The sequence below is a fragment of the Aythya ferina genome (genome assembly GCF_964211825.1).
Source record: "Aythya ferina genome assembly, chromosome: 2".
Classification (NCBI taxonomy): domain Eukaryota; kingdom Metazoa; phylum Chordata; class Aves; order Anseriformes; family Anatidae; genus Aythya; species Aythya ferina.
In genome coordinates, this window is record NC_140297.1 from 61,934,819 (window position 1) to 61,955,552 (window position 20,734).

The 20,734-nt window shown below is 37.3% G+C and overlaps 1 protein-coding gene across 7 annotated transcripts in view; it reads left to right on the forward strand.

Annotated features, from left to right (window-relative positions):
- Positions 1 to 7,392, forward strand: part of BBS9 (Bardet-Biedl syndrome 9) — a 320,473-nt gene extending 313,081 nt beyond the window's left edge. For 6 of the 7 annotated variants that reach the window (XR_014689911.1, XM_084510494.1, XM_084510492.1 and 3 more), the window contains one exon: positions 6,708 to 7,392. Coding sequence is in view for 5 of the 7 variants with exons in the window: in XM_084510492.1 (XP_084366618.1) it covers positions 6,708 to 6,755 (48 nt within the window). In the remaining 2 variants the exon portion in view is untranslated. Of the gene's footprint in view, positions 1 to 4,415; positions 4,543 to 6,707 lie in introns of all 7 variants that reach the window. The other variant, XR_014689912.1, reaches the window with a different exon arrangement.
- Positions 7,393 to 20,734: the final 13,342 nt, after the last annotated feature.

Consider the following 20,734-nt stretch of genomic DNA (forward strand, 5'->3'; position numbering starts at 1 on the left):
ATGTAAATGTCATTTGTAACTTTTCCTTGTGATCATCTCCAAATGAAAACAAATATTTCTCAAAAAATAAAAAATTTGCAAGTTTTCCTAGAAGACTGTCTAGCACTTGATAGCTGTTTGTGGTAAGCCAAGTGTAATGACTAATTTCTTTATTTCATGTTAGGTAACTGCTTTTTATGCAGTTTGTCTTCGTGCAAGCATATTCGGTTTCCTTTGTAATCATCTTTGGATTTTTTTGATTTTTTTTTTGTTTGTTTCTCTGCATTTTTTCAAACTAGCCATGATCCCATTCCTTTTGTTTTTCTCTCCATATTGGTATCTAAGAATGTAAGCTAGATTTATTTATTTATTTATTTATTTTATAATTCTTCATTTATTCTAAAAAGTACTTATTCACAATTTTATATATATATTATATTATTATATATTATGTATAAATAAATAAAATCACTATGATCATTAGAAGAAGCAACTTTGCTCCTTGGGAATTTTTGGTCATATCTCTGTTTGTTTTTCCTGATGTTCAATTTTTTTTTAATTTTGCATTGGATAAAATAAGTTTGTCTTAGGCTTTCTTCAAATATAAAGCAGAAGGACGTAAATAAATAAATAAATAAATAAATAAATAGTAACTTTGCAACATTATAAGTGTAGGAGTCTGATCTCTTACCATTTACAGGTTGAGTACTTGAATAGTCCTAAGATCTGTGAACTGGTGCATACCTCCTTACCTTTCCCAAAACAGATGAGCAGTAATTCAGTCTACTTGTTCGTTCCTTGGTTCCATTGTTGGTAGCTCTAATTCTTTTTTAGGTGGTGCAGTTTTCAATAAAAAATTCTGTATTAGGCATTTGTTATGGGTATATGTGTATGTACAAAATCTGATGTAATGAAAATTAAAGACAACAGTATTATACAATACAAGCACACCACAGTTTGTTATCAGAATAAAATAATTGAAAGGAATATTTATTTGCTATGCTTTGCAAAACAAAGGAACATAAAGATATTACCTGGGAAGGAACTTTGTCACTTTTCCTAACATGTCCCTTTTCACATTCAACCTGAGTTGCTATATGCCCATATCTATAGTATAGATTCTCCATTGATGGCTACTGCCAAGTGGCATGAATACACGAGAACTTTGTAAAGCATTTAAAATTTGGTTTAAAAAAAATAATCTGTGGACAGCTGTCAAATGTTTCTGTTGTTCTTACATGCTACCTCCTCATTACTTGTTATCTCCTGTGTGTTATACTGCTATTACATGTTAATATTAAGTCAGAATGACAAAGGAAAGCTTTTAGCAAGGTTTATAAAATTTTGTGTGAGTAGGCCCCTGATAAACTCAGGGTAAGGGCTGCCCTGCTATTTTTCATCAGTTTAGAAACTGAGCTGTTGCTAGCTTCATGTAGCTTGGACTTGTATTGCAGTTAGTAGAGGACATATTTAAAAATGAGTGATGGAAACTGTTGTTTCACATTATCCATTCTGTGATGTATATAGCCCCTTAGGACAAAGAGGAGTTCACTGAATGAACTCTTTGCTCTCAGTCACACTTCCTAAATGAAAAGCAAGTTTCTTTTACTTGCACAATTCTTTAATGAATGATTCAGTTCATGCTTCCCACTCATTTGTCTACCATCACTCCCCCTTCAGATACAGAAGTCCGATAATTTTTAAATTAAGTATGCTGTGATCAGTGACTCACTGGTGGCTTGGGAGGGAATGGTAAAGCTCACTCTCAGTTTATTATTCCACAGAAAGTGGTACTGAATACTGATCAAATCCAGTTTCTCCTGTTAAAGCCCACTGTAGGAAAGTTTGTAGCTTGTCAATCACGATGATCAATCTTCACCACCACATTAGAGTCAATGATTTCACACTAATCCCTTTGCATTCCAAGCTAAACTGGGATAAGCAAGATATTGTTACTTTCTTAAACCTTTTGAAAAACACTTTGGATAGTGTCCATGGAATAATGATTATATGCTAAGAAAAGGGAAGCTATATATACTTCCTCAAGAAGTTTATAATGATAATCAAAATTATTAGCAGTGAAAAGATGGAGTCCTTAAAAAGAACATTATCATGATTTCCAGAAATATGACTTGAAGGTGATGGGAAAAATCTGTCTTCTTTTGTTAACAAAAAAGCAAAAAGAGCTATTAACTTTGATCATTTGTAACATTTAGTTTTGCATCCAAAATTTTATTAAGAACTTTCTTTAAATCTGTAGTTTGTTCTAAGGTTGTTTTATGTCTGATCTAGAAATAGCAATTATAACCAGCAGGCCATGAGACGGGGTGTTTTTTTCCTCTTTTCTTTTAGGTGGGAAGAGCTGAAGAAAGTGGTGCCTCCCTTCTCTAGCTTAATCTGAACTCAAAATAACTTCTAGTTCACTTGTTATAACAGCCCTTTTTCTGAGTCACAGTATGAAACAGAGACTGGGAAGTGTTGAATATTGCAGATTAAACACTTCAAAGCCAACTTTGACTTAGTTTTATGCATGCTTCAGAGTAGACTAATGTACAATAGTATCCAAGAAACTCAGCCAGTAATTCATGAGAGTCCAAAATGTTCTCCTTAGGATGAGTCATAGCAGCATAAATGATATGACTGGAGAAGATCCCTTAGGTCATCCAGTTGAAAGCCTTTGTATCTTCCTCTTCACTAATCCCCTCTAGGATTTCTTCTACCCTGTCTTGACAAACCTCTCATATCCTTGACTCAGCCACCTCCCTGGTAGTTTCTTCCATTGCCTAACAATGTGACCTGAACATCTTTAAACCTTACACCATAATGCTTAGTATGGACAATTTATGACTACAGAAAACAATCCTTTCTCCTCCCTTCTGCCATCATGCTCAAATATCATCCTTCCCTCTAAATGTTCTTTATTTTACCCCTCTAGCTGCATGAATAATAACTCCAGTTAAATGTTTTGTTTTGCTTTTTCTTCAGCAGTCTTTGGTGTTTGTGTCACTGTAACTGTTTTTCTAAGATCTTTCTCTCAGTTTTCAAGGCTCAAAAATACATTTTGTTCTACAAATGAACTTTCTGTGACTCAGCAATATGTGTGCATTAATCATGCTTTTCTAAAGGTGAATTGGCACAACTGAAATATTCCATGGCTTTGTTTATAGAAGTTGCTTTCATAAGGGTGCTAATGTGCTCTGATTGATAAATACAGAAAAAAAATAATAATATGAGGGATTTAAGTGGATGAAAGTGTAATGTATTTTTAGTTTCAGATACGTGTAATCTCATGTTGCTAATCAGGATATTAATTCAATCATGTACTTTAACTTAATTTTGAAAACTTTTCTCCAAAAACTCTTGGGGTTTCCTACTGCAGAACGGTTAGTTTATCATGGTTATTGCCAAAAGCACAGTTTCCCAATTTATAACTGTGTTGATAGAGATATTATCCCTTTAATAAACATTTGTCAAAGTGTGTGTGTATGTTCATACTAGTATTATTCTGGTAGAATTTTTGCATGGTCTATAAAATGAAACACTGAGAATTTCCTAATGGAAATTATGGGGGCATAAGAACATAAGAAAGTGTTTTTTTTGTTTGTTTGTTTGTTTTTTTGTTTCTTTTGAAATGAGGTACAGAGGCCTTAATCTACAAAATTCTTAATTTTATACCAAGTATTTCTTAGGATCTGCCTAAGCTTGTCGGAATATACTGATAATAAACCTCTCTTAGTCATGTGACCTTCTATAATTTAGCATATGCCTGTTAGATCAGTGCAAAATTTATGTTGTTCTCTTAGTTGACTAATAAATATGGCATGTTGAAAAATACAGGGTAGAGGTGGGGAGGCTCATTATTGCAAGCTATGTTTTCATATTGCCTCCCATTTTAGAGTTACACAATAAAAATAGCTGCAGTCTATACCTTGTGTCAGCTCACCGCTCCCACAGTTTACTCATGTGGTAGTTCTTTGATCCATGCAGAAGTATTACCAGGTTACCTGAAGTTTTGTATAGTGCTGTCAGATACTATAAAAAAAAGCTGTGTGAAATTGAGGTAAATCCTGCCCTAAGTTTCAGTTCTGCCAGCCCATAATTACAACTAACACATTAGGTTTAGTTGATCCACTGTGTTTCATGAGCTTGCAAACAGCCATTCACATTGACCATTTTGGCATAGCAATTTACAGAAATAGACACAGGAATTACATGTATTTTTAAGAAGTCCATCTCATGGAAATGCCAGTTTTTGAAAAGAGTATCTTGGGCACTATTTTACATCTCCAATAACTATTTTTGCTTTACAATTTTATAGCTAAATTTTATTTTTTAATATGTTACGGCTTCAGCCTACTAAAGGAAAAGGTCCATGTCCCACCCCTCGCCCCCTCCCCTATTTTTTTTTTCTAAACCTTTCCTTCCTTAATTTCCAGCTGTTAAGATTCTCAGATGTCCTCTTGCAAGTCCTCAAATGTAGTTGCATTGATATTGAGGACACTGTGCAGTAGCAGTGTTGCACATCTTGAAGTGTGCAACTCAGTGGCCAATGCTAATGCACAGGTAAGTGTCTCTTCGTCTGGTAAATCTCTGCCTATCCTCTTCAGAGGCAAACTGCTGATGTAAGCATGCTGCCCTTTTCTGTTTCTTATTTATGTGTCTGTCCAGCTTTTAGGAAGTGTGTGCAGAAAGCTGTTTCCAAACTCTTGCAAACTCTCTTCCCTGATTGTGGTGGGAAAGTAAGGCATTCTCCAATGTCTTTTTTAAGGAGTACAGAGAACTGTAAACAGCTGCAGATATGATTTCAATAAAGCTGTATAGTCAGGAGCAGTATTCACTGTGGGCTCTGCAGTGGCTTCTGTGGTTCTACAGTACGTTGAGCTACGTGGCCTATTTCACGGCAAATGCCTGTCTTCTGCAGCTCTTTCCACTGTGCTACTTCTGTAGGGCTTTTCTCAGCAACCATCTGTTTAAGATTATTCTCATGATGTATTTCATATGGTATCTTATGCATCTTCTCTCAGCATTGTTAATCTCTTAGGTCCTGGAGCAATAATTATTTCTCCTCTCCAGCATTTGTAGCTCATCTGGGTTTCTTATAATCCACACATTTCATTATCGTGCTACCTACCTCTTTCCTCTAGATCATTAATGAAACAAGATGGGACCTGCTGCTGGTCCCTTTGGCATCCCAGCATGTGCTATGCAGTAAGATTTTTGAACAAAGGAACTACCATTTCAGGGCTGACCTTTGTAAACCCATGTCAGCTCTTAACATGGTATTTTTAATTGTCCTTTGGGGGCCTTAGGCTTCCAGCTGTTACTGAAATTTTATTGCTTTAGTCTTTTGTATCTTGGCAATTTTATCCTTGATCTGCTCTCTGTTGGCCTCTCTGTTAGCCTCTCTTTATTTCAATTTCAAGACTTGAGGTAAAATTTGTTTAACTTATTACCAGCAGTCATGAAAACCATTCATGCACATACTGATATCCACAAGCACCAGAAGACAATGATGGTGCAAAAAACCCCTGACAAATAAAACAAACAAGCAAACAAAAAAAAAGTAACATAAATGTTTTTATTCATGTGAAATTGCATGGATCTAAATTAACACTTCCCTTCCCCACTCCCCCCCTTTTAATGATGTAAATTGTTGGTGCTAAATTCTGTGTGAACATGATTACGAAGGCAATTGGGCCTTCAGTCAGTGAACTATCCTGGGTTTAGAAGACCTGGACAGTCAGATTTAATTCTCCTGCTGACCTGATGGGTGATTTCACTTCACTGTGTGTGTAGAGATTTCAGCCTTCTTCCGAGATGTCTCATTAGAAAAAATACTACATAAAATTGTGTGTTACTCATACATGTTATTTTGTTATACTGCCAATTTATTTTGGATTGCTTTATGTTCATTTGAAAAGGATTTAAGTTAAATCATCTTCAGCATAAAACAATAGCAAACATATAAGAAACCACTGGGTTAAATAATCACTTTTAATTAACCTATGCAAGTATGTGCATATAAAAATTTATGTGATTACCCACTGCTCCTTTTCTCCATAAATATTTCAAGCAACTTTTTTTATGACTTTCTACCTAAATTTTTGATTTTATCAGGTTCATTATTGCCAAGATTAATATCCAGTCAAAGATGGATTAACCTTTGCACAGATATTTGAAGATGGGAAACTCATATGTTTCTGGTTTAAAGTAGAAGTTACCTTCTGTACAGGGGTTTTGCTATTTTCCCCTTGCCCATAGTGTTAGTCTAATATTAAAACAAAATAAAATAAAATAAAATAAATCCTTATTAATTAGCTTATGGAGCCTAATTTTTTATTGTTTTGCAATTTGTATTGCCAGTTCTACCTGGAAAAAGGTGAAGGTAAAATCAAGTGGAGAATGATGTGTCAGATCATATGTCCGATTATTCTCTACCATTTTTCTTCACATTTAAGAGTAGTCCAGAATTTAAAACTTAAAGATTGCATCATCTGTCATATACATAAAGGAGCTGATATGAAATTGTCTTTATTGTCTTAATTTGTGTATTTCCTAAACTTGTGAGTGCTTGAATTTGCAACTTACGCATTCTTGTTCTGTGTTGCATGTAATAAATTGTTTCTTCCAGCTATAACCAAAGCTTTTACAAACAAGTAAAATCAACAATATAGTGCATGCAGTTGCTAAGTACACTGAATTTTTAAGCATCTTTTTCTCCTTTATAGGTTTGTCTGAGGATGCAGCAGAGGAAGCAGAAAAGCCATGAAACATGAAGATAACCCTCAGGAGGAATTTCTATCTGATATCAAATGCATTTATAAGACAGCAGTACCAATCCTTTTTATTCTGACCTGATTGCAGCCTCCAGAAAGAGAGGACTGTGCTAATTTATATGAAAAAGTTCCATTCTAGTCATTTTGGTTGGGTCTTCCTGCCAACTGCTAGCATCCTTTTCTGTGAGCAAAGCTTATGCACTTACTCAACTGTGGTAGGGATGTTGTGTTATGTTTTGTGATACATCAGTCCTTCTAAGGCTTCTGTTGATTGATCAAAGACTGTTTACAGATAGTTAAAAGCAACATTTGTTTCGGGATATGTTTTATCTGTTTTTTAAGATATTCTGAACTATACATTTGTTATATCACAGCTTTGACAAAAGATAACTATCTCCTTTCCTCCTGTACTAACATTCACAATTCCAGACAGCTGAATTCACCACAAGTAGAAAAACTGGTAATCCATCAACTACCCACCCTCCCCACCCTGTGCCCTGTCTCTCATTGCTTATACAGACTCCTGCTCTCAAGAGATACAGAGTAAAATATGGTTACTGGACATAAAGGGCAAACCCTTTTGCCATTAACTATGTCACTATGAACATGAATAAAGTTTACACTGTAAGTACCCTGAGCACAGCAACAGATGGATCTTTTTATGATTACCTGTGATTTCTGTTTTTCCTGTCAGTCAGCCTGTTCTGGTTATGGGTAAGATTTTCAAAAGTAACTAGCAATTTTTGAGTGCCTTACTTTTTACAAATCCAGTTGGAGGGGCTTAGATGGTTCAGTTTTTAGGAAGTGCTGAATATTTACAGTCTGAAAGTCAGGTCCACCCAAGGTGCCTGTGATGAGACAACAACTGAGACAACCCAAACACCTTGGCAAACCATGGCCTAGGGTTTGGAAGTGTCAAGATTATGTCTGAGTTTGTAAGAGTGAGCTGAGTGTAGTATCAGTAAAATATATTTGAAACTGAAGATAACTGATACATGGGTCAAGAGTAAAGACAGCTGAACAAGGTCTCTCTTGGTTGTTGTTGTTTCATAAAAAATTAGGAGCATTTTTTTTCTTTTTTTTGGTTCAAATACAGAAAATATAGTGCACCCCAGCATAATTTCTCGGGGATGCAATTGGATGAACTACATGTATCTGCACATCCCAATTTCATCTTGGTTTCACCAACTTCTGTTCTAGCCATAGTAAAGGTCCCTCCAACTCACATTTGTGCTCTTTTGGCAGGGTTGTTGACAGTTTCTGTGGTCTGTGCCAGACTTGATCTGTAGATAAAAAGGAGACATTTTTCAGGATCTCTTAAGCCAACAACTTTCATCAGCTCCATGTTTACTTTCAAACTTTGTATCCACCCCCAAAAACTAAACCGGTTTGCACCAATTGTGCATCTGCTTCTTAGCCCTTTGATCCTGCTCTGGTTCAGTAAACTTGATATAATCATGTTTCACGGAGCCCTTTTCAACATTAAATGGAGCCAAGTGGCCAGGGAACTGGGTATGGCTTCTGATACCTCTAGGTCTGAAGTGAGCAGGGGTTGCCGATAAAAATGACTCTGTCCCCCAGGAGACCTCAGATATCTGTAAACTGTGGTGCACAAAATCTTGTCTCTTTCCCAGGAAGGAAAAATCCTACCCCCTGCTTGTTATGGAGGGATTCTGCTGGCTGAGTTTTCTTCACTCTGATCCCTCCCCCATGGTTTTTGTCAGGAGGGCAGTAACCAACCCATTGTAAATGTATCCTGCTGTGTTGTGAAAATTACACAATAAAATAATCTCCTGTAGTTTCTGTACACACCTCAATGACCAAGGAAAATCCATGGAGAATTAATCAATTACTGTAGCTATTAGGCTTAAACTTTAACTATAGATCTCAAATCTTCTTTTGTTCTCTTGTCAGTGGCTACTAGGTAATCTAGAAAAATCCACTGCTACTTTTTTTTTTTTTTTTTCCCATGCCATAGAAGTGCCATTATGTTGTAGAATCCTGGACCAAAGAATCCTAAGCTATATGTGTATAATATTAGCTGGAGAACACACTACTGTGAGACTTTTGTGAAATATATTACTCTGTCATAATTATTATTATTGAATGTGATCCCAATGCTTAGAGTTGCCTGGCTTCATTGGGAGCTTAGGGTAAACAAATAGGCACTCAGGTCAATTATTTGATATGCTTTTATTTATTTTTTACCATTTTAATATGTAAGGCCCAGAAACACTCTTATTTGTCTTTTCTGCTCCATGCTTTGTAAAAGGAGGTCTCATGAGACTCCTTCCACAGAAAAGGGAAAACATGGTGGTAATAAAGAAAAGAAAAGCTAGAACTGTCTATAATAGTAATGTGACCTCTTTGTATATTGTACTAAATTGTGATATTTGATAGTATCATCAGGATTTAAGAGAGCAATACAGTTGCTTTGAATAAAAATTACTTGGTTTCCCCACATGCCAAATAGTCCAGCTAATTCAGAGGAAGGAAACCGTTGAAATGTAGTCATTTACACAGCAGGCTAAGAGAAAATATTGTAAAGTAATTCATAGCAGATCTCAAATGTAGTTTGAATTTTAAAGAAAGTTCTTTTTGGCTGGAAAAAAAAAAAAAATCAGGCCAGTTACAGGAAGTTTTGGAGTTAGAGAATTGACCAACCGAAAGGTGTCAGGAAACATTGCTTAGGTGAGGAGGACAAAATGTTGGGTTCTCATTGACAACATTTCTGCGGCCAAGAAAGACATTGCTGAGTAGCCAAATGATTCTGAACAGGATTTTAGCATATGCCTGATCAGATGTTCTGTTAATTATAAGACTACAATGTTTTCAAATGAGGTGGAGTCATTAATATAAATGTTATATCTCGAAACTTAGTGATTTATTCTGCAAAAAGTTTACTCATATAAGAACTGTATCTTTCTGAGCTTAAATATGCAGTCTGCTAGAATAAATAATTATTTGAGTAGAATTTATATTTTTAGTTGGCTCACGGATAAAAAATTTTAAACGATCATTTTATAAAAATCAATTTTGGATACTTATATCTAAAGTGAATTTTGTAACATTTTGAAAAACATACTGAGGGTCATGGCAGCTTTTTTATTGTACTTGTGCTGTAGCATTTTGAAATGCATTTTCTAAAGTAAGTCATAACATAAAATATATGCATTTTATTTCTGTTACACAGGTATTTTTATTTTTTTTTTTGTATTATTGTATTATTTTCTGATTGTTATTGTCCAAGGGCTTTTTTTTTTTTTTTTTTTTTTTTTTTTTTTTTTTGTGCTGTAGAAAAACAGATTAAAACAGTTACTACTCTGATGACAAAAATCTGGAGATTTGGTCTCTGAGGATCTTTTGGGCTTTGAACACAATGCTGAGTTCAAACCAGGGCTTTTCTTTCCAGCTTCAGATTGATTCTTCTGTCCAACTGTTATTAAACTATGACAGAAAAACAGCATTTCTTTATTTTCCAGGGGTTGAATTTTGCTTTATAATGTCTTCTTTTCTCTTCTTCAGGATTTACTATGCACAGAGTTTTAGAGATAAGTTTCAATATTCTTCTGTTGCTTATAAATAGTAATTTACTGCCGTAAAACAAAATTTGCTGAGCAGAGATTTTATTTCTATGTCAAGTGCATTCAGCGTAAAAACTACAAGTTATATATTATACTGATTAAGCATTTTTATTTCTTATCAGAATATCCTGTTTATAAATACTCTTTTCAAAATACTGTTCTGACAGTACTGCAAAATATATAACATACTTCTGAAAGCAAGCTTCTGTATTACTTCCTTGAAATTAACACTTAGTTTTCCATAGCTTTCTAGTCACCCTTTGACATCATGCTGCTTAGTTCATGCACTGCCTTGTAGCATAGGATTCCTCCAGTATTTATGTATCTTCATATGCTCTTTGCAGCTGACGGTTCTTCCTCCACAACTCAAAGGATGTTTAAGTTTAGATACTCGAATGTTTAAGTTCACATAGCTTCTCATTTGTATGTGAGCCATAATCCTCTTGAGGTAAGTGAATGCCCTCAGGTCCTGATGAAACAAGCAGGAGGTCAAGGCATGTGGTGTTCTACAGGGCTGGGCTTAAAATTAACAAAAGTGACCCAAATTAGAAGTGCTATTGAATGCATTGTTTCTATGAGAATTTATTCTATTACCTCAGTGGACCAAATTCAATACAAGGATTATATTCATATAAAGATTAGAAAATATTGTTTGGTTTAGAGTCTGAAACTCTTCTCTACTTGTTCAATTCTTCCAGTGGTCAATAGTATCAGGAATGATTATTTCTGTCCTCCTTTGCAAGATGACTAGCTTTTTTCTGCACAGAAGCTGCTAGTTTTGGGGGAATATACAGGAGATCAGCAGATCACAGCAGAGACACTTTGCAGTTTTATTAGCATTAAATGTATAGCAAGTGATTTGATTAATTTGAGGATGAAAGCCTAAGACAGTTAATTGTTTTGTTCATGTATTTTCTGACAACATGTCCTGGTTGCCATAACTTCATATCTGCTGTAGCAAGGAGTACAAAGAAAATGCAACATGTAAGCAGTTTTAAATAAATATATTTGTTATTTTAAATTACTGTGGTATTTTCCAAGAATTTCATGTTGTCAAAAGCAGGAAAGGGAGTAAAACTATTTATTCTTAGGTACTCATTGTAGGTTGATACTTCATTCACATGAACTGTCACCTGCTTAGATTTACTATGTGTGTATGGGGTATGCATGTTTGCAGATTAATCTGCTGTGTTGAAGATTTCATTATTCATCCTCATTCTTAAATTGAAAACATTGAGCAAAATTATGTTTTTAATAACAGAAAAAAAAACTACAAAACTAACCAGGAGCCCTGAAATAGATCCACACCCTCAGGCTACAGGATGTAATTGATGTTAACTCTAGTGAGAGTGTTTTCCACTTGATATAGCATGAGCACATTGCATTATTCACTTGTTTGCTACTTTACCACTTCAACACTACACTCATCATAAAAAATATTTCATGTTGGAAATTATTTTTGGCAAAAGCAGTTAAGACTCCAGAGGAAAATGATAACAATGTTTGATAAGGTATTTTGATTCATCTTTATGAGCAGAATAGAGATTTGGAGTGCTTTGTAAGTGGGAATGATCATTGCACATCACAGCTCACCCTCCACCACAGCTCCAGCTGGGTGCAGACTGACAGCACTTTCAGCTGCAGAAACAAGATAAAAGCTCTGTCTGATTATGTAAGCTGTTGCCTGATCAGTAATCTTGAAGGAAGGTCAGTCGTCCTGAGTCATTACCGTAAACTGATTAGATGCCCAGATCTACCTTCATTTAATTCTACTGAGTATTTTGCCATAGATTTGAATGGGAGAACATCCATACTCCTCTACTGGAGGCCACATGACTCTATAAGATGACATATAAGCACAATTTACTTTTAGCTAGATGATGTAATAAATTATGAAGATTGCTCAGAAAGGTATTATTCCCCAAATACAATATCTGTGAGGGTTAGCTAGTCAGTATTTATTAAACAACTTCTGCATTCCACCCTAGAAGTGATTGCTTCTCTGTAGACAGTGATGCTACATGTTAAATAGGCCCTTTCAAACTGAATAGAATCTCAAAGCACTTTATGCAGGTTACTTCAGCCACTTCTGAGATGAAGTCACTCTCAGGATGATGTATAGCATCTTTTTGACAACACAAGCAGCAATGTTAAATAGTTTAGGAAACCAAGCAACGAGCAGCATGCCCCTCTTCTGCTCCCTGGCCAAGAGAGTATGGGAGGGAAGTATTTCCAGGACGTGTTCTGTTAGGAAGAATGCACTTACTTAATTTGGCATCTAATCAACAGAAATCTTGGCCCTCTATCTGTTAAAAAGTTGCCTTTTTTTTTTTTTTTTTTTTTTTTTTTTTTTTTTTTCTAAACTGGTGTTATTGTTACTATTTCCTCAATTTCATGTACTATTCAAAAATTGGCACCTCTGGTCTCCTCTGATTATACTGAGACATTTTATCATTGTTAATGAATGTAGCATAGGTGCCATTCTTAAAAACTTCAGGAAACAACACCAAGGTTTTTGATCCAAGGACAGATTGGATCTCATAAATCTCATAAGACTGTATCCCAAAGTCTACAATGTGTTTGGGGGAATAAGATTTTTACTATGTTGATTTTATTACTTTATTCATTTTAAAGGATAGAGAAATTCTGCAGAATTTCTGAAGTGTCAGAGAATATATGAAGAAATTGGTCTTTCACAGATAATAATTCATTATGAAGCAAGCATTCAATAATTAATAATTACTTCAAGTGCCCACAATATATTATAATCATGGTTGGATTCAATTACAGGAGACATAAAAGAGATAATTGTACTTTTTCTTCCCCTGATGACATAATGAAGTGGAGGCAGTTGGGATCCATAAATATTGAACAGTCAAGTTGTAATATATGTATGTTACATATTTATATATATATAAAATGAACTGCCTTTTCCAGCTGCCTGACCGTAGTGTCTTCCCTCTGTATGAGCCATGATTGTAATTGGGAACCAGTGAGAATACAACTTGGATAACATGGTGTGATTTCATCTGATCCAGTAGAAACAAAAAGAGTTTGTCTTGGCAGCATACAGCGTTAGCTAAGTATCTCATGGTGGCATGACATGTATCTTTCATCACAAAACTCAACAGTTGCTTTGTAGACTTCAGGGTTTAAGTCCCAAGATCAGCTGCATCCAGAGAGGTACCTGAGGTCTGTTACTTGCGTTGGGAATGTTTTGCTTATTGCTCCAGGCAACTGTATTCCCACTGTAAGGATTTGCCCCTTATGGCAGTGATTGGAGAGCCTGGGAGGACAGAAGAACCACCAAGGAGCTTCAGAGTGCACCTAGCTCCTGCATACCCAAGAGGATCATGTCCTAAAGCTTCAATGCCAGCTGCCACAGAGAAATGTATCCTCCCTAAGTGAAGAGGAGAGGGATACTGGCTCATAGAGGTAAGACTGTCCCCAAGGACTGGTACATTCAAGCACTTGGCGGCCAAGCAGCAGGAAATGGATGCAGTGATACCAACCAGCTTGGTATCGGTAAGAGAAGACTGAAAATGAAGGTGTTTGTGTGCCAAACAACCAAAGAAAAACATGGGCAAAAAAAGGACTGACCTTTCAGATCAACTAATGATTTATCATTGCTGTACTGGTTGTACCTATTTAGTCCCACACCACTGTAAATCAAGAGTCATAGGAAAACAAGTCCTAGCAGAGGTGGATTCTAATTTCTTACTGCAGGATTGGAGAAGGTCAAGCATAATCTTCCATGAAATTACTACAGGTAAGGTTAGCAAAAACAAGGTGGAAGAAGGAAGTTGTGGATGGTACACAGTATATTAAGAACTGATTTTATTTTTCTATTTCTCTCTCTCTCTCTCTCTTTTTTTTTTTTTTTTTTTTTTTTTTTTTTTTAAACCAGATCATTCTACATTCAGTATTCATTAGCTCATCTCATGGGGAGAGGAGTCCTTCTCGTCATCCACATTTTTGTAGATAGCAGTCACTTTTGCAATTGTGTAATTCATTTCTTTATCTTCTTGCTTCTTTTTCTCTTCTTTTTATACCCAGTCCCACTGACCATAAATTGATGATTTCTCCCAGCACTAGCAGCCACTTTGTACATGTGTTTTAAAATCCTTAAAGAAAGAAGGACAACTTGGAGCAAAATGAGTGTTTTGGTTAAACCTTTGAAAAATACAATGTAGCTGTTCTTCTCTGGGACGAATACCATTCCTTTCAGCATCAGAAAAATAATGAATGGAAAACCAAATGTGCTCTAAAGAAGTTTAAGCTTTTTTTTTTTTTTTTTTTTTTTTTTTTTTTTTTTTAAGGGCTACTGCCCAAGTATGTCATCCAATGGAGGAAAGTTGGTAGCTGCATTGTTTGTAAGACAGCTACCCAGACGGTGATGTGATACCTTTTATTGGGCTAACCAAAGCTAAAATTAGAACTGAGCAAATAAATCCCAATGAGTAACAGAGTTGGTACATTTTAACTTTCCTTGCCTCTCATTAGATGAACTTTTCCAAACCTGGCCACTGATTTTTGGCTTCCAGTTTTACAGCATGTTGAGAGAGGACCTGATTGCTAAGCCTGGTGAGTTTCTTACCTTCAACATATCAGTGTAGTACCTGATCACACAATATCTAGTAGGCACAAAATATAGTCTGGTCCTACTGGTTGAGGATTTTCACACTGACCAGAAAAACAATTCCCACAAATGCTCATCCACCGCTCTGTCATTGCAGATATCCAGCATACAAATCTGGACCCCAAACACCTAGTTGAGCTAGGCTTTAGGTCTCAAACCAGTGGGCACATCCATCTCTCTGTGGCTAAGAGAGGAAGTGAATTCTGGCATTTGTCTATACATGTATGTTTATTTAGGTTGCTATAGTACAGCTTTGTGATAACATTTATGAAAAACTGCACACACTAAGACTTTTTGTATAGGAGATTGTTACCAAATTACTTCTGTGTTGACTTCTGATTGAAACTCCTTCTTCTATTTCTCTCTGGTCATTGTCCTCACCACTGTAAATTTTTAGGTGTTCCCAGTCACAAAAGTTAAAGACCTTCTCCATATTCCTTCTCCATATCTCATTTACCCTTTCAGTAGCTACATCTTCTTCAAAGCCAGACACGTGCTACCGCAGGTGAAGGTGAAAAGATCAGACCGCCTGTAAGCAGTGAAGTTGTGTAACTCTTACTGATTCACCTCCAAAGGGGTGTGGCAGAGCAGTTTCCAAATCGGTGAACTTACTCACCAGAGCAGCCAGAGGACATTTTTGTTAAGAAAAAGATAGCCAGGGGGTATAAGTGAAAGAAGCACCCTTCCCCTTCTTAATTTCTTATGTCTACTTCACAGTTACCTGGGGCTAGTCTGTTAGTCATGGGGCTGCTGCGGTGGGCAGATCATGGGTTTGTTTCTCAGCAAGGGTACAGCAAACCTGGGGCTAGTGTGCCCAGGCAGTCCAGGAGCAAAGTGCTGGCCCTTTCCCCTCTCCCCTCACATGCACAGGCTCCTCTGTGCTCCTGAGCAGGGCCAAGCAGAAGCAAGGAATGCTTCGTTTTACTTCCAAAGGGTAAAGCTGTCGCAGCAAGCAGCTTCAGCAGTGGCCGCATCCTGCAGTCTGGCCGTGCCAGAATCCCTCAAGACTCTCTGCGGGTTCCCCCGGCTCTGTGCCTCTGCCTGGCTCATGTCAGAGGTATCATCTGGCCCCTCTTTATGTAATTTTCCACCCTTTGTAAACTGTAACACCAGGCAGTGCTTTGAACACACTTGTAAACTGGTGTAAGAGTTTTTAGTTGCGGAGGATTGCCTCTCCCTACAGGCTCCCATGTTGCTCTTCATCCTCACCGTGTGCCCACGGGGATGGCTTTGTGTTGACGTGCCGCACGTCGGCTCTGTTAAGTTTGGCTCCGTCCCTGTCCCTCCCTTGCAAAGGCCCACATTATCAAAGCCAAGTGATAATTTTGATTGCCCTCATTTTTTTAGTTACCCCAATTAAGCTCAAGGCCTGAGGCTCAGTCTGGGAATCCAGAAAATGAGACTCCAGATTTTGAGAATTTGGTTGCGGGTGAATAGAGCTATTGTTTGGCTGCTCCCATACTCATACCTTTGCAATCTGACTGGATTCTGTTAGCTGTGAAAAAAAAATATACTTTGCACTACACCTCTTTTAGGAGAAAATAAAATATAGCTTTCAGAACCATCTTTTCTTGCTTGCTTCTTCTAGTTTGTATCATGTAAATTAAATCTGTCTTTTCTTAATCCTTTTCTGTATTTGGGCCAGCAGCTGAAAGCCTGCAAGAATATGTGCATTTTATCCTCTGTGCATTCTGTAGGAACAGCTTTACAAACCACAGAGACTATTTTAAAATAAATGGCCATTTTTTGAAATCCTATAATTACAAAGCTGAGAGTTGATTGTTGTTCTCTGAATGTTTCATAACAGCAAAATTCCTGCATTTTGGGAATTTCACTGTCTATTTATCCAGATGGAATGGATCCAAAAGCAAAGCATGGAACTGTTGCTAGCACTAACTAGTCACTGAATGTTACTTTCTGTAATAGATGGCTTGCATTGTCATTTTGCGGAATGCTCAAAAGTCAATTAATCATCATTAGGGCAGTGGGGAAGATTTTTATTTTATTTTTATTTTTATTTTTTTTAATAGAGATGTACAGGAATAATCTTTAAGTACAATTACTTTCATTACTTCTGGCACAACAGAGCTGAAAGCAGCTCCATCGTGAGGTGGTGAAGCCCTCAGTTCTGTGATTTATTATTTGATGTTTTTCTTTTGGAATATGAAAATTTAGAAAGATAAACAGATGCCTCAGAGCAAGTCTATCTAAGAAAGTAATTGTGAAAGTGAATAAACACCATCCTGGATGATCTGGTATGTAAAGGTTTGGGTCTCCATCCTGCAGGTGCTTCACACCATGTGTGCCACCCCCCACATCCAAATCTTGCTGGAAGGCAGCAAAGGCACGTAGCTGGGTCTCATGCCACCAGGGCAGCCCCTCACCTTTTCTCTGAAGGATTCTGGCTTTACTTTTGGGTTTCTATCTTTCTAGTTTCCATGATGCCACCGCTTCCTAAGCACAGCCTAGGAGAACCTAGACACTGACAGCTGCTTAGCTGAGTTGGTGGATTGATGTAGGTCCAGTGCCAATTTGATCGTGACAGCTAACTAAATGGGTTGCAACTGGGTGGGCTGCCCTTGGCTTGCCCTGTGACTGCAGTCATATCCCTGGGCCTGAAGGTGCAGAGGTTTCTGTGCACAGAGCTCAGTGCTGCATTGCTCCTGGAGGGTCAGGGACCTGAAGCCCACCTCCCAGCCACAGGGACGCATCCCCATTGGAGCAGAGCCTGTTCCTTGGGTGACCCAGCACTCAGTGAAGCTGAACATATGGCCACCCTGATGCTATGGCCACACCTCTCTTGTATGGAGTTATCCTCGTTTGCTTAAGGAACCTGCTTCCACAAATGTTTGCAGAAGTGCCTTTCTGCCCACTGTGTGATTATTCTTATTGAACTCATCTGGGCTAATCCAATGTGTGAACATTTCCTGGGGAAGGCTCTAAATTACATGATCTACTAGCAGGGTGAGCAGTTTCCAAAGTATTTCCAGAAAGCTAATATCCTTTCTGTTTAATAATAGCAATTTTATTTATTACCTAGCTTCCATACTTATACAAACTAGGCTACAGCCATGCAGACTGACATCAAATTAATTGAAATGTAAAAATATGAACGCCAGTTAGAGCTTTAAGTAACTTGAAAAAAGTTAGTTCTGTGTTCTTCAAACTAGTTTAGTTAAAACTGAAAGCAAAACAAGCCCCCAAAGCCACAAGTTCTGTTCTGAAAATAGTTCATCACCAACCAGCCTCTAAACAGAAATCATTTTGTGTCAGAATACCTGCCAGCCTTTACCTTGAGACTTCAGTCTGCATTTAAAGATAGCTGAAATTAATGGTGTACACCATGTAAATATAAATTTAAAATTCCATGAAGCCTTTAAACTGTTGATTAACTGTTTTCTTTGGTCACGAGTAATTCAGACTCTTGTTTAATCTGCTAATATATACGAGACATGTGACTAATACTTTACCAAAGTAAATACTTTTCCCTCTCTCTGTTCACCTTGTGCTTCTCAACAACCTATTTAATGATATGCTGCTGTCAGAGAAGTAGAGGCTTTGGCTGAAAACCCCTGCAGATCTGTGTAATGACACCAAAAGCCCACCTCTGGCACACTTAATGATCCTTTCCTCTCCTCCTGACAGAGCCACAGACAGCTGAGAGGCAGGCAGATGAATTGCACTCCCTCCTGGAAGTACATTTTTCTCTGGCTCAAGTGGCTGTCTGTTTTCTTTTTGGTGAAGACTAATCTCCAACAGTAATCTGACCCATGTGAATCAGTAGTAAAATTAGATGGGTTTTTAATAAATTTCTTCTTGTTGCTGCTAGTGTGTTTGTTCATTTCTACATTTTCTTTTTATTTTTATTTGTTTGTGTACTCTTTTATTCCTAGAGAGTAGACAGGAGGCTACTTTTGATCTCAAGCACATGCAGAATATCCAGGGTTGAATTATCCAATTAGATTAGTGAGCAGTTCAGCATGACTGTAAAATTTTGTAACATTGCTTCTTTAATAATGGCTCTATAACTTATTATGAAACTCCATAACTAGCACAATTTGCAACAGACTGGTGCAGTATTACCCTGATTTGTTCACATATACTGATGAAAAAGGCTGCTTGAGATTGTCAGTTTATTGCTCTATAAGTGTGGTACAATTAGTAGGACAGATCATGTATTTTGGTAAATGCATGTACTTAAATCAGAAACCAAGAAGAAAAAAAAGGGAGAATTTCTTACTTACAGCAGCTGTGACGTTGCACAGACAGTTTTCTTAAAAGAAAAGAAAAAGTAATTCTTAAATTGCTTAAGCATTGTATCTGGAAAATAACTGTGATGAAGGGTTCTTTGTAATGCTCTTTTGTTTTGCTTCCAGATGGAATAAGGTATGTTGTACTAGTTGCAGGGACAGTAAAAGCGAATGCCCTGTGCATCCAACGCCAGATGGATGTACATTCTGAGAACAACCCAAGAGAGCGTTTCACTCGTGTAGGAGCAAGATATTAGCACATATGGATTAGATCGCTGTAAACAGATCTGTGGTTCAGGTTAGTTGTGGAAGCTGCTCCATCTCGTCCCTGCTCTGCGTCTGCACGCTGCGGAGATCTGCTCTCCCAACACTGCCATCTGCCAGCAATCCCCCCACACAACAGCTTGCCTTTTGCCTGCCATTGTCGACAAGCTATAACCTTTTTATTATAGATGACTTAAAATTAATGGCTCTTAGTCTTCTCTCACTCATATGAGTGTGAATCAGGACACCCCCGTGAACAAGAGGAGGCTCTGACTTGACATCTTACGTTCACTCCTCAAGTGTCACCTCCGGGTTTTGTCATTCTTTTGTCATTTAGAAAAGCCCAGGGAGAAATTCTGCCACAAAACAAGAACAGCAGCAGGAAGAGCTGAGCAACATGAAAGCTCCCTTGGGAGGGTTTTGTTGGGAGAAGTGATGAACTTACAGGATACATGCAGTTGGAAACTTGGCTTTTGGCAAAAATACAAACCTTTGCCTTTCTGTGTTTGGTAGAGGCCGCTGTTTTTGAACTGGATTCTGGCTGGAGGGAAAAACCTTATGTAAGAATAAGCAAGCCTTTTTTTATGTGTTGGGGGGTGGGACCAAGGGTTTTGGAGCATGCAGGGTGGCTGTCTGTAGTGTACGGAAGCTCCATCTTCATCTGCAGTCACCACTCTGCCATTGTACGTGTTTCATGAGTGCTCATTTCTTGCAGTCATGAGCTAGGAAAGTAGCTGGGCAAAACACAGGTTTTCATTTCTCTCACATTCAAAGCAAAAGAATACCACATGCATATCACTCTATGTGATTTCATTAGCTCTTATCCTTTATCAGGCACAGCAGATGTTCAAGGGTAACCTAACAGGAAAACACATAACTCACACAAAATATTTTTTTATTATCTCTGGAAGACAAACTGTATTTACATCAGTGAAGTAACAAAAAGGCATGAAAGCATGTGCCAGTTTATTCTGTTTGCTTGGCCTATAGCCTATTTAATAGCTTCTGCTGGGTCTTCCATAGTTAAGACTACATCACCATTTCTGTCATCATGTACTTTTTGGGTTTGTTTTTAGCATACTTGATAAAAGACTACAATGACCTATTTTCTCCATATTAGAGTGATATTTTCTTCTCTGTGTAGCAATCAAGGATTTTTTTTTCTTTAAGTTTTGTTGTTGTTGTTTATGGTTTGATGTACTGGTGGCATTTATATCCAGTTTAATTTGTGCTCTGTTCATT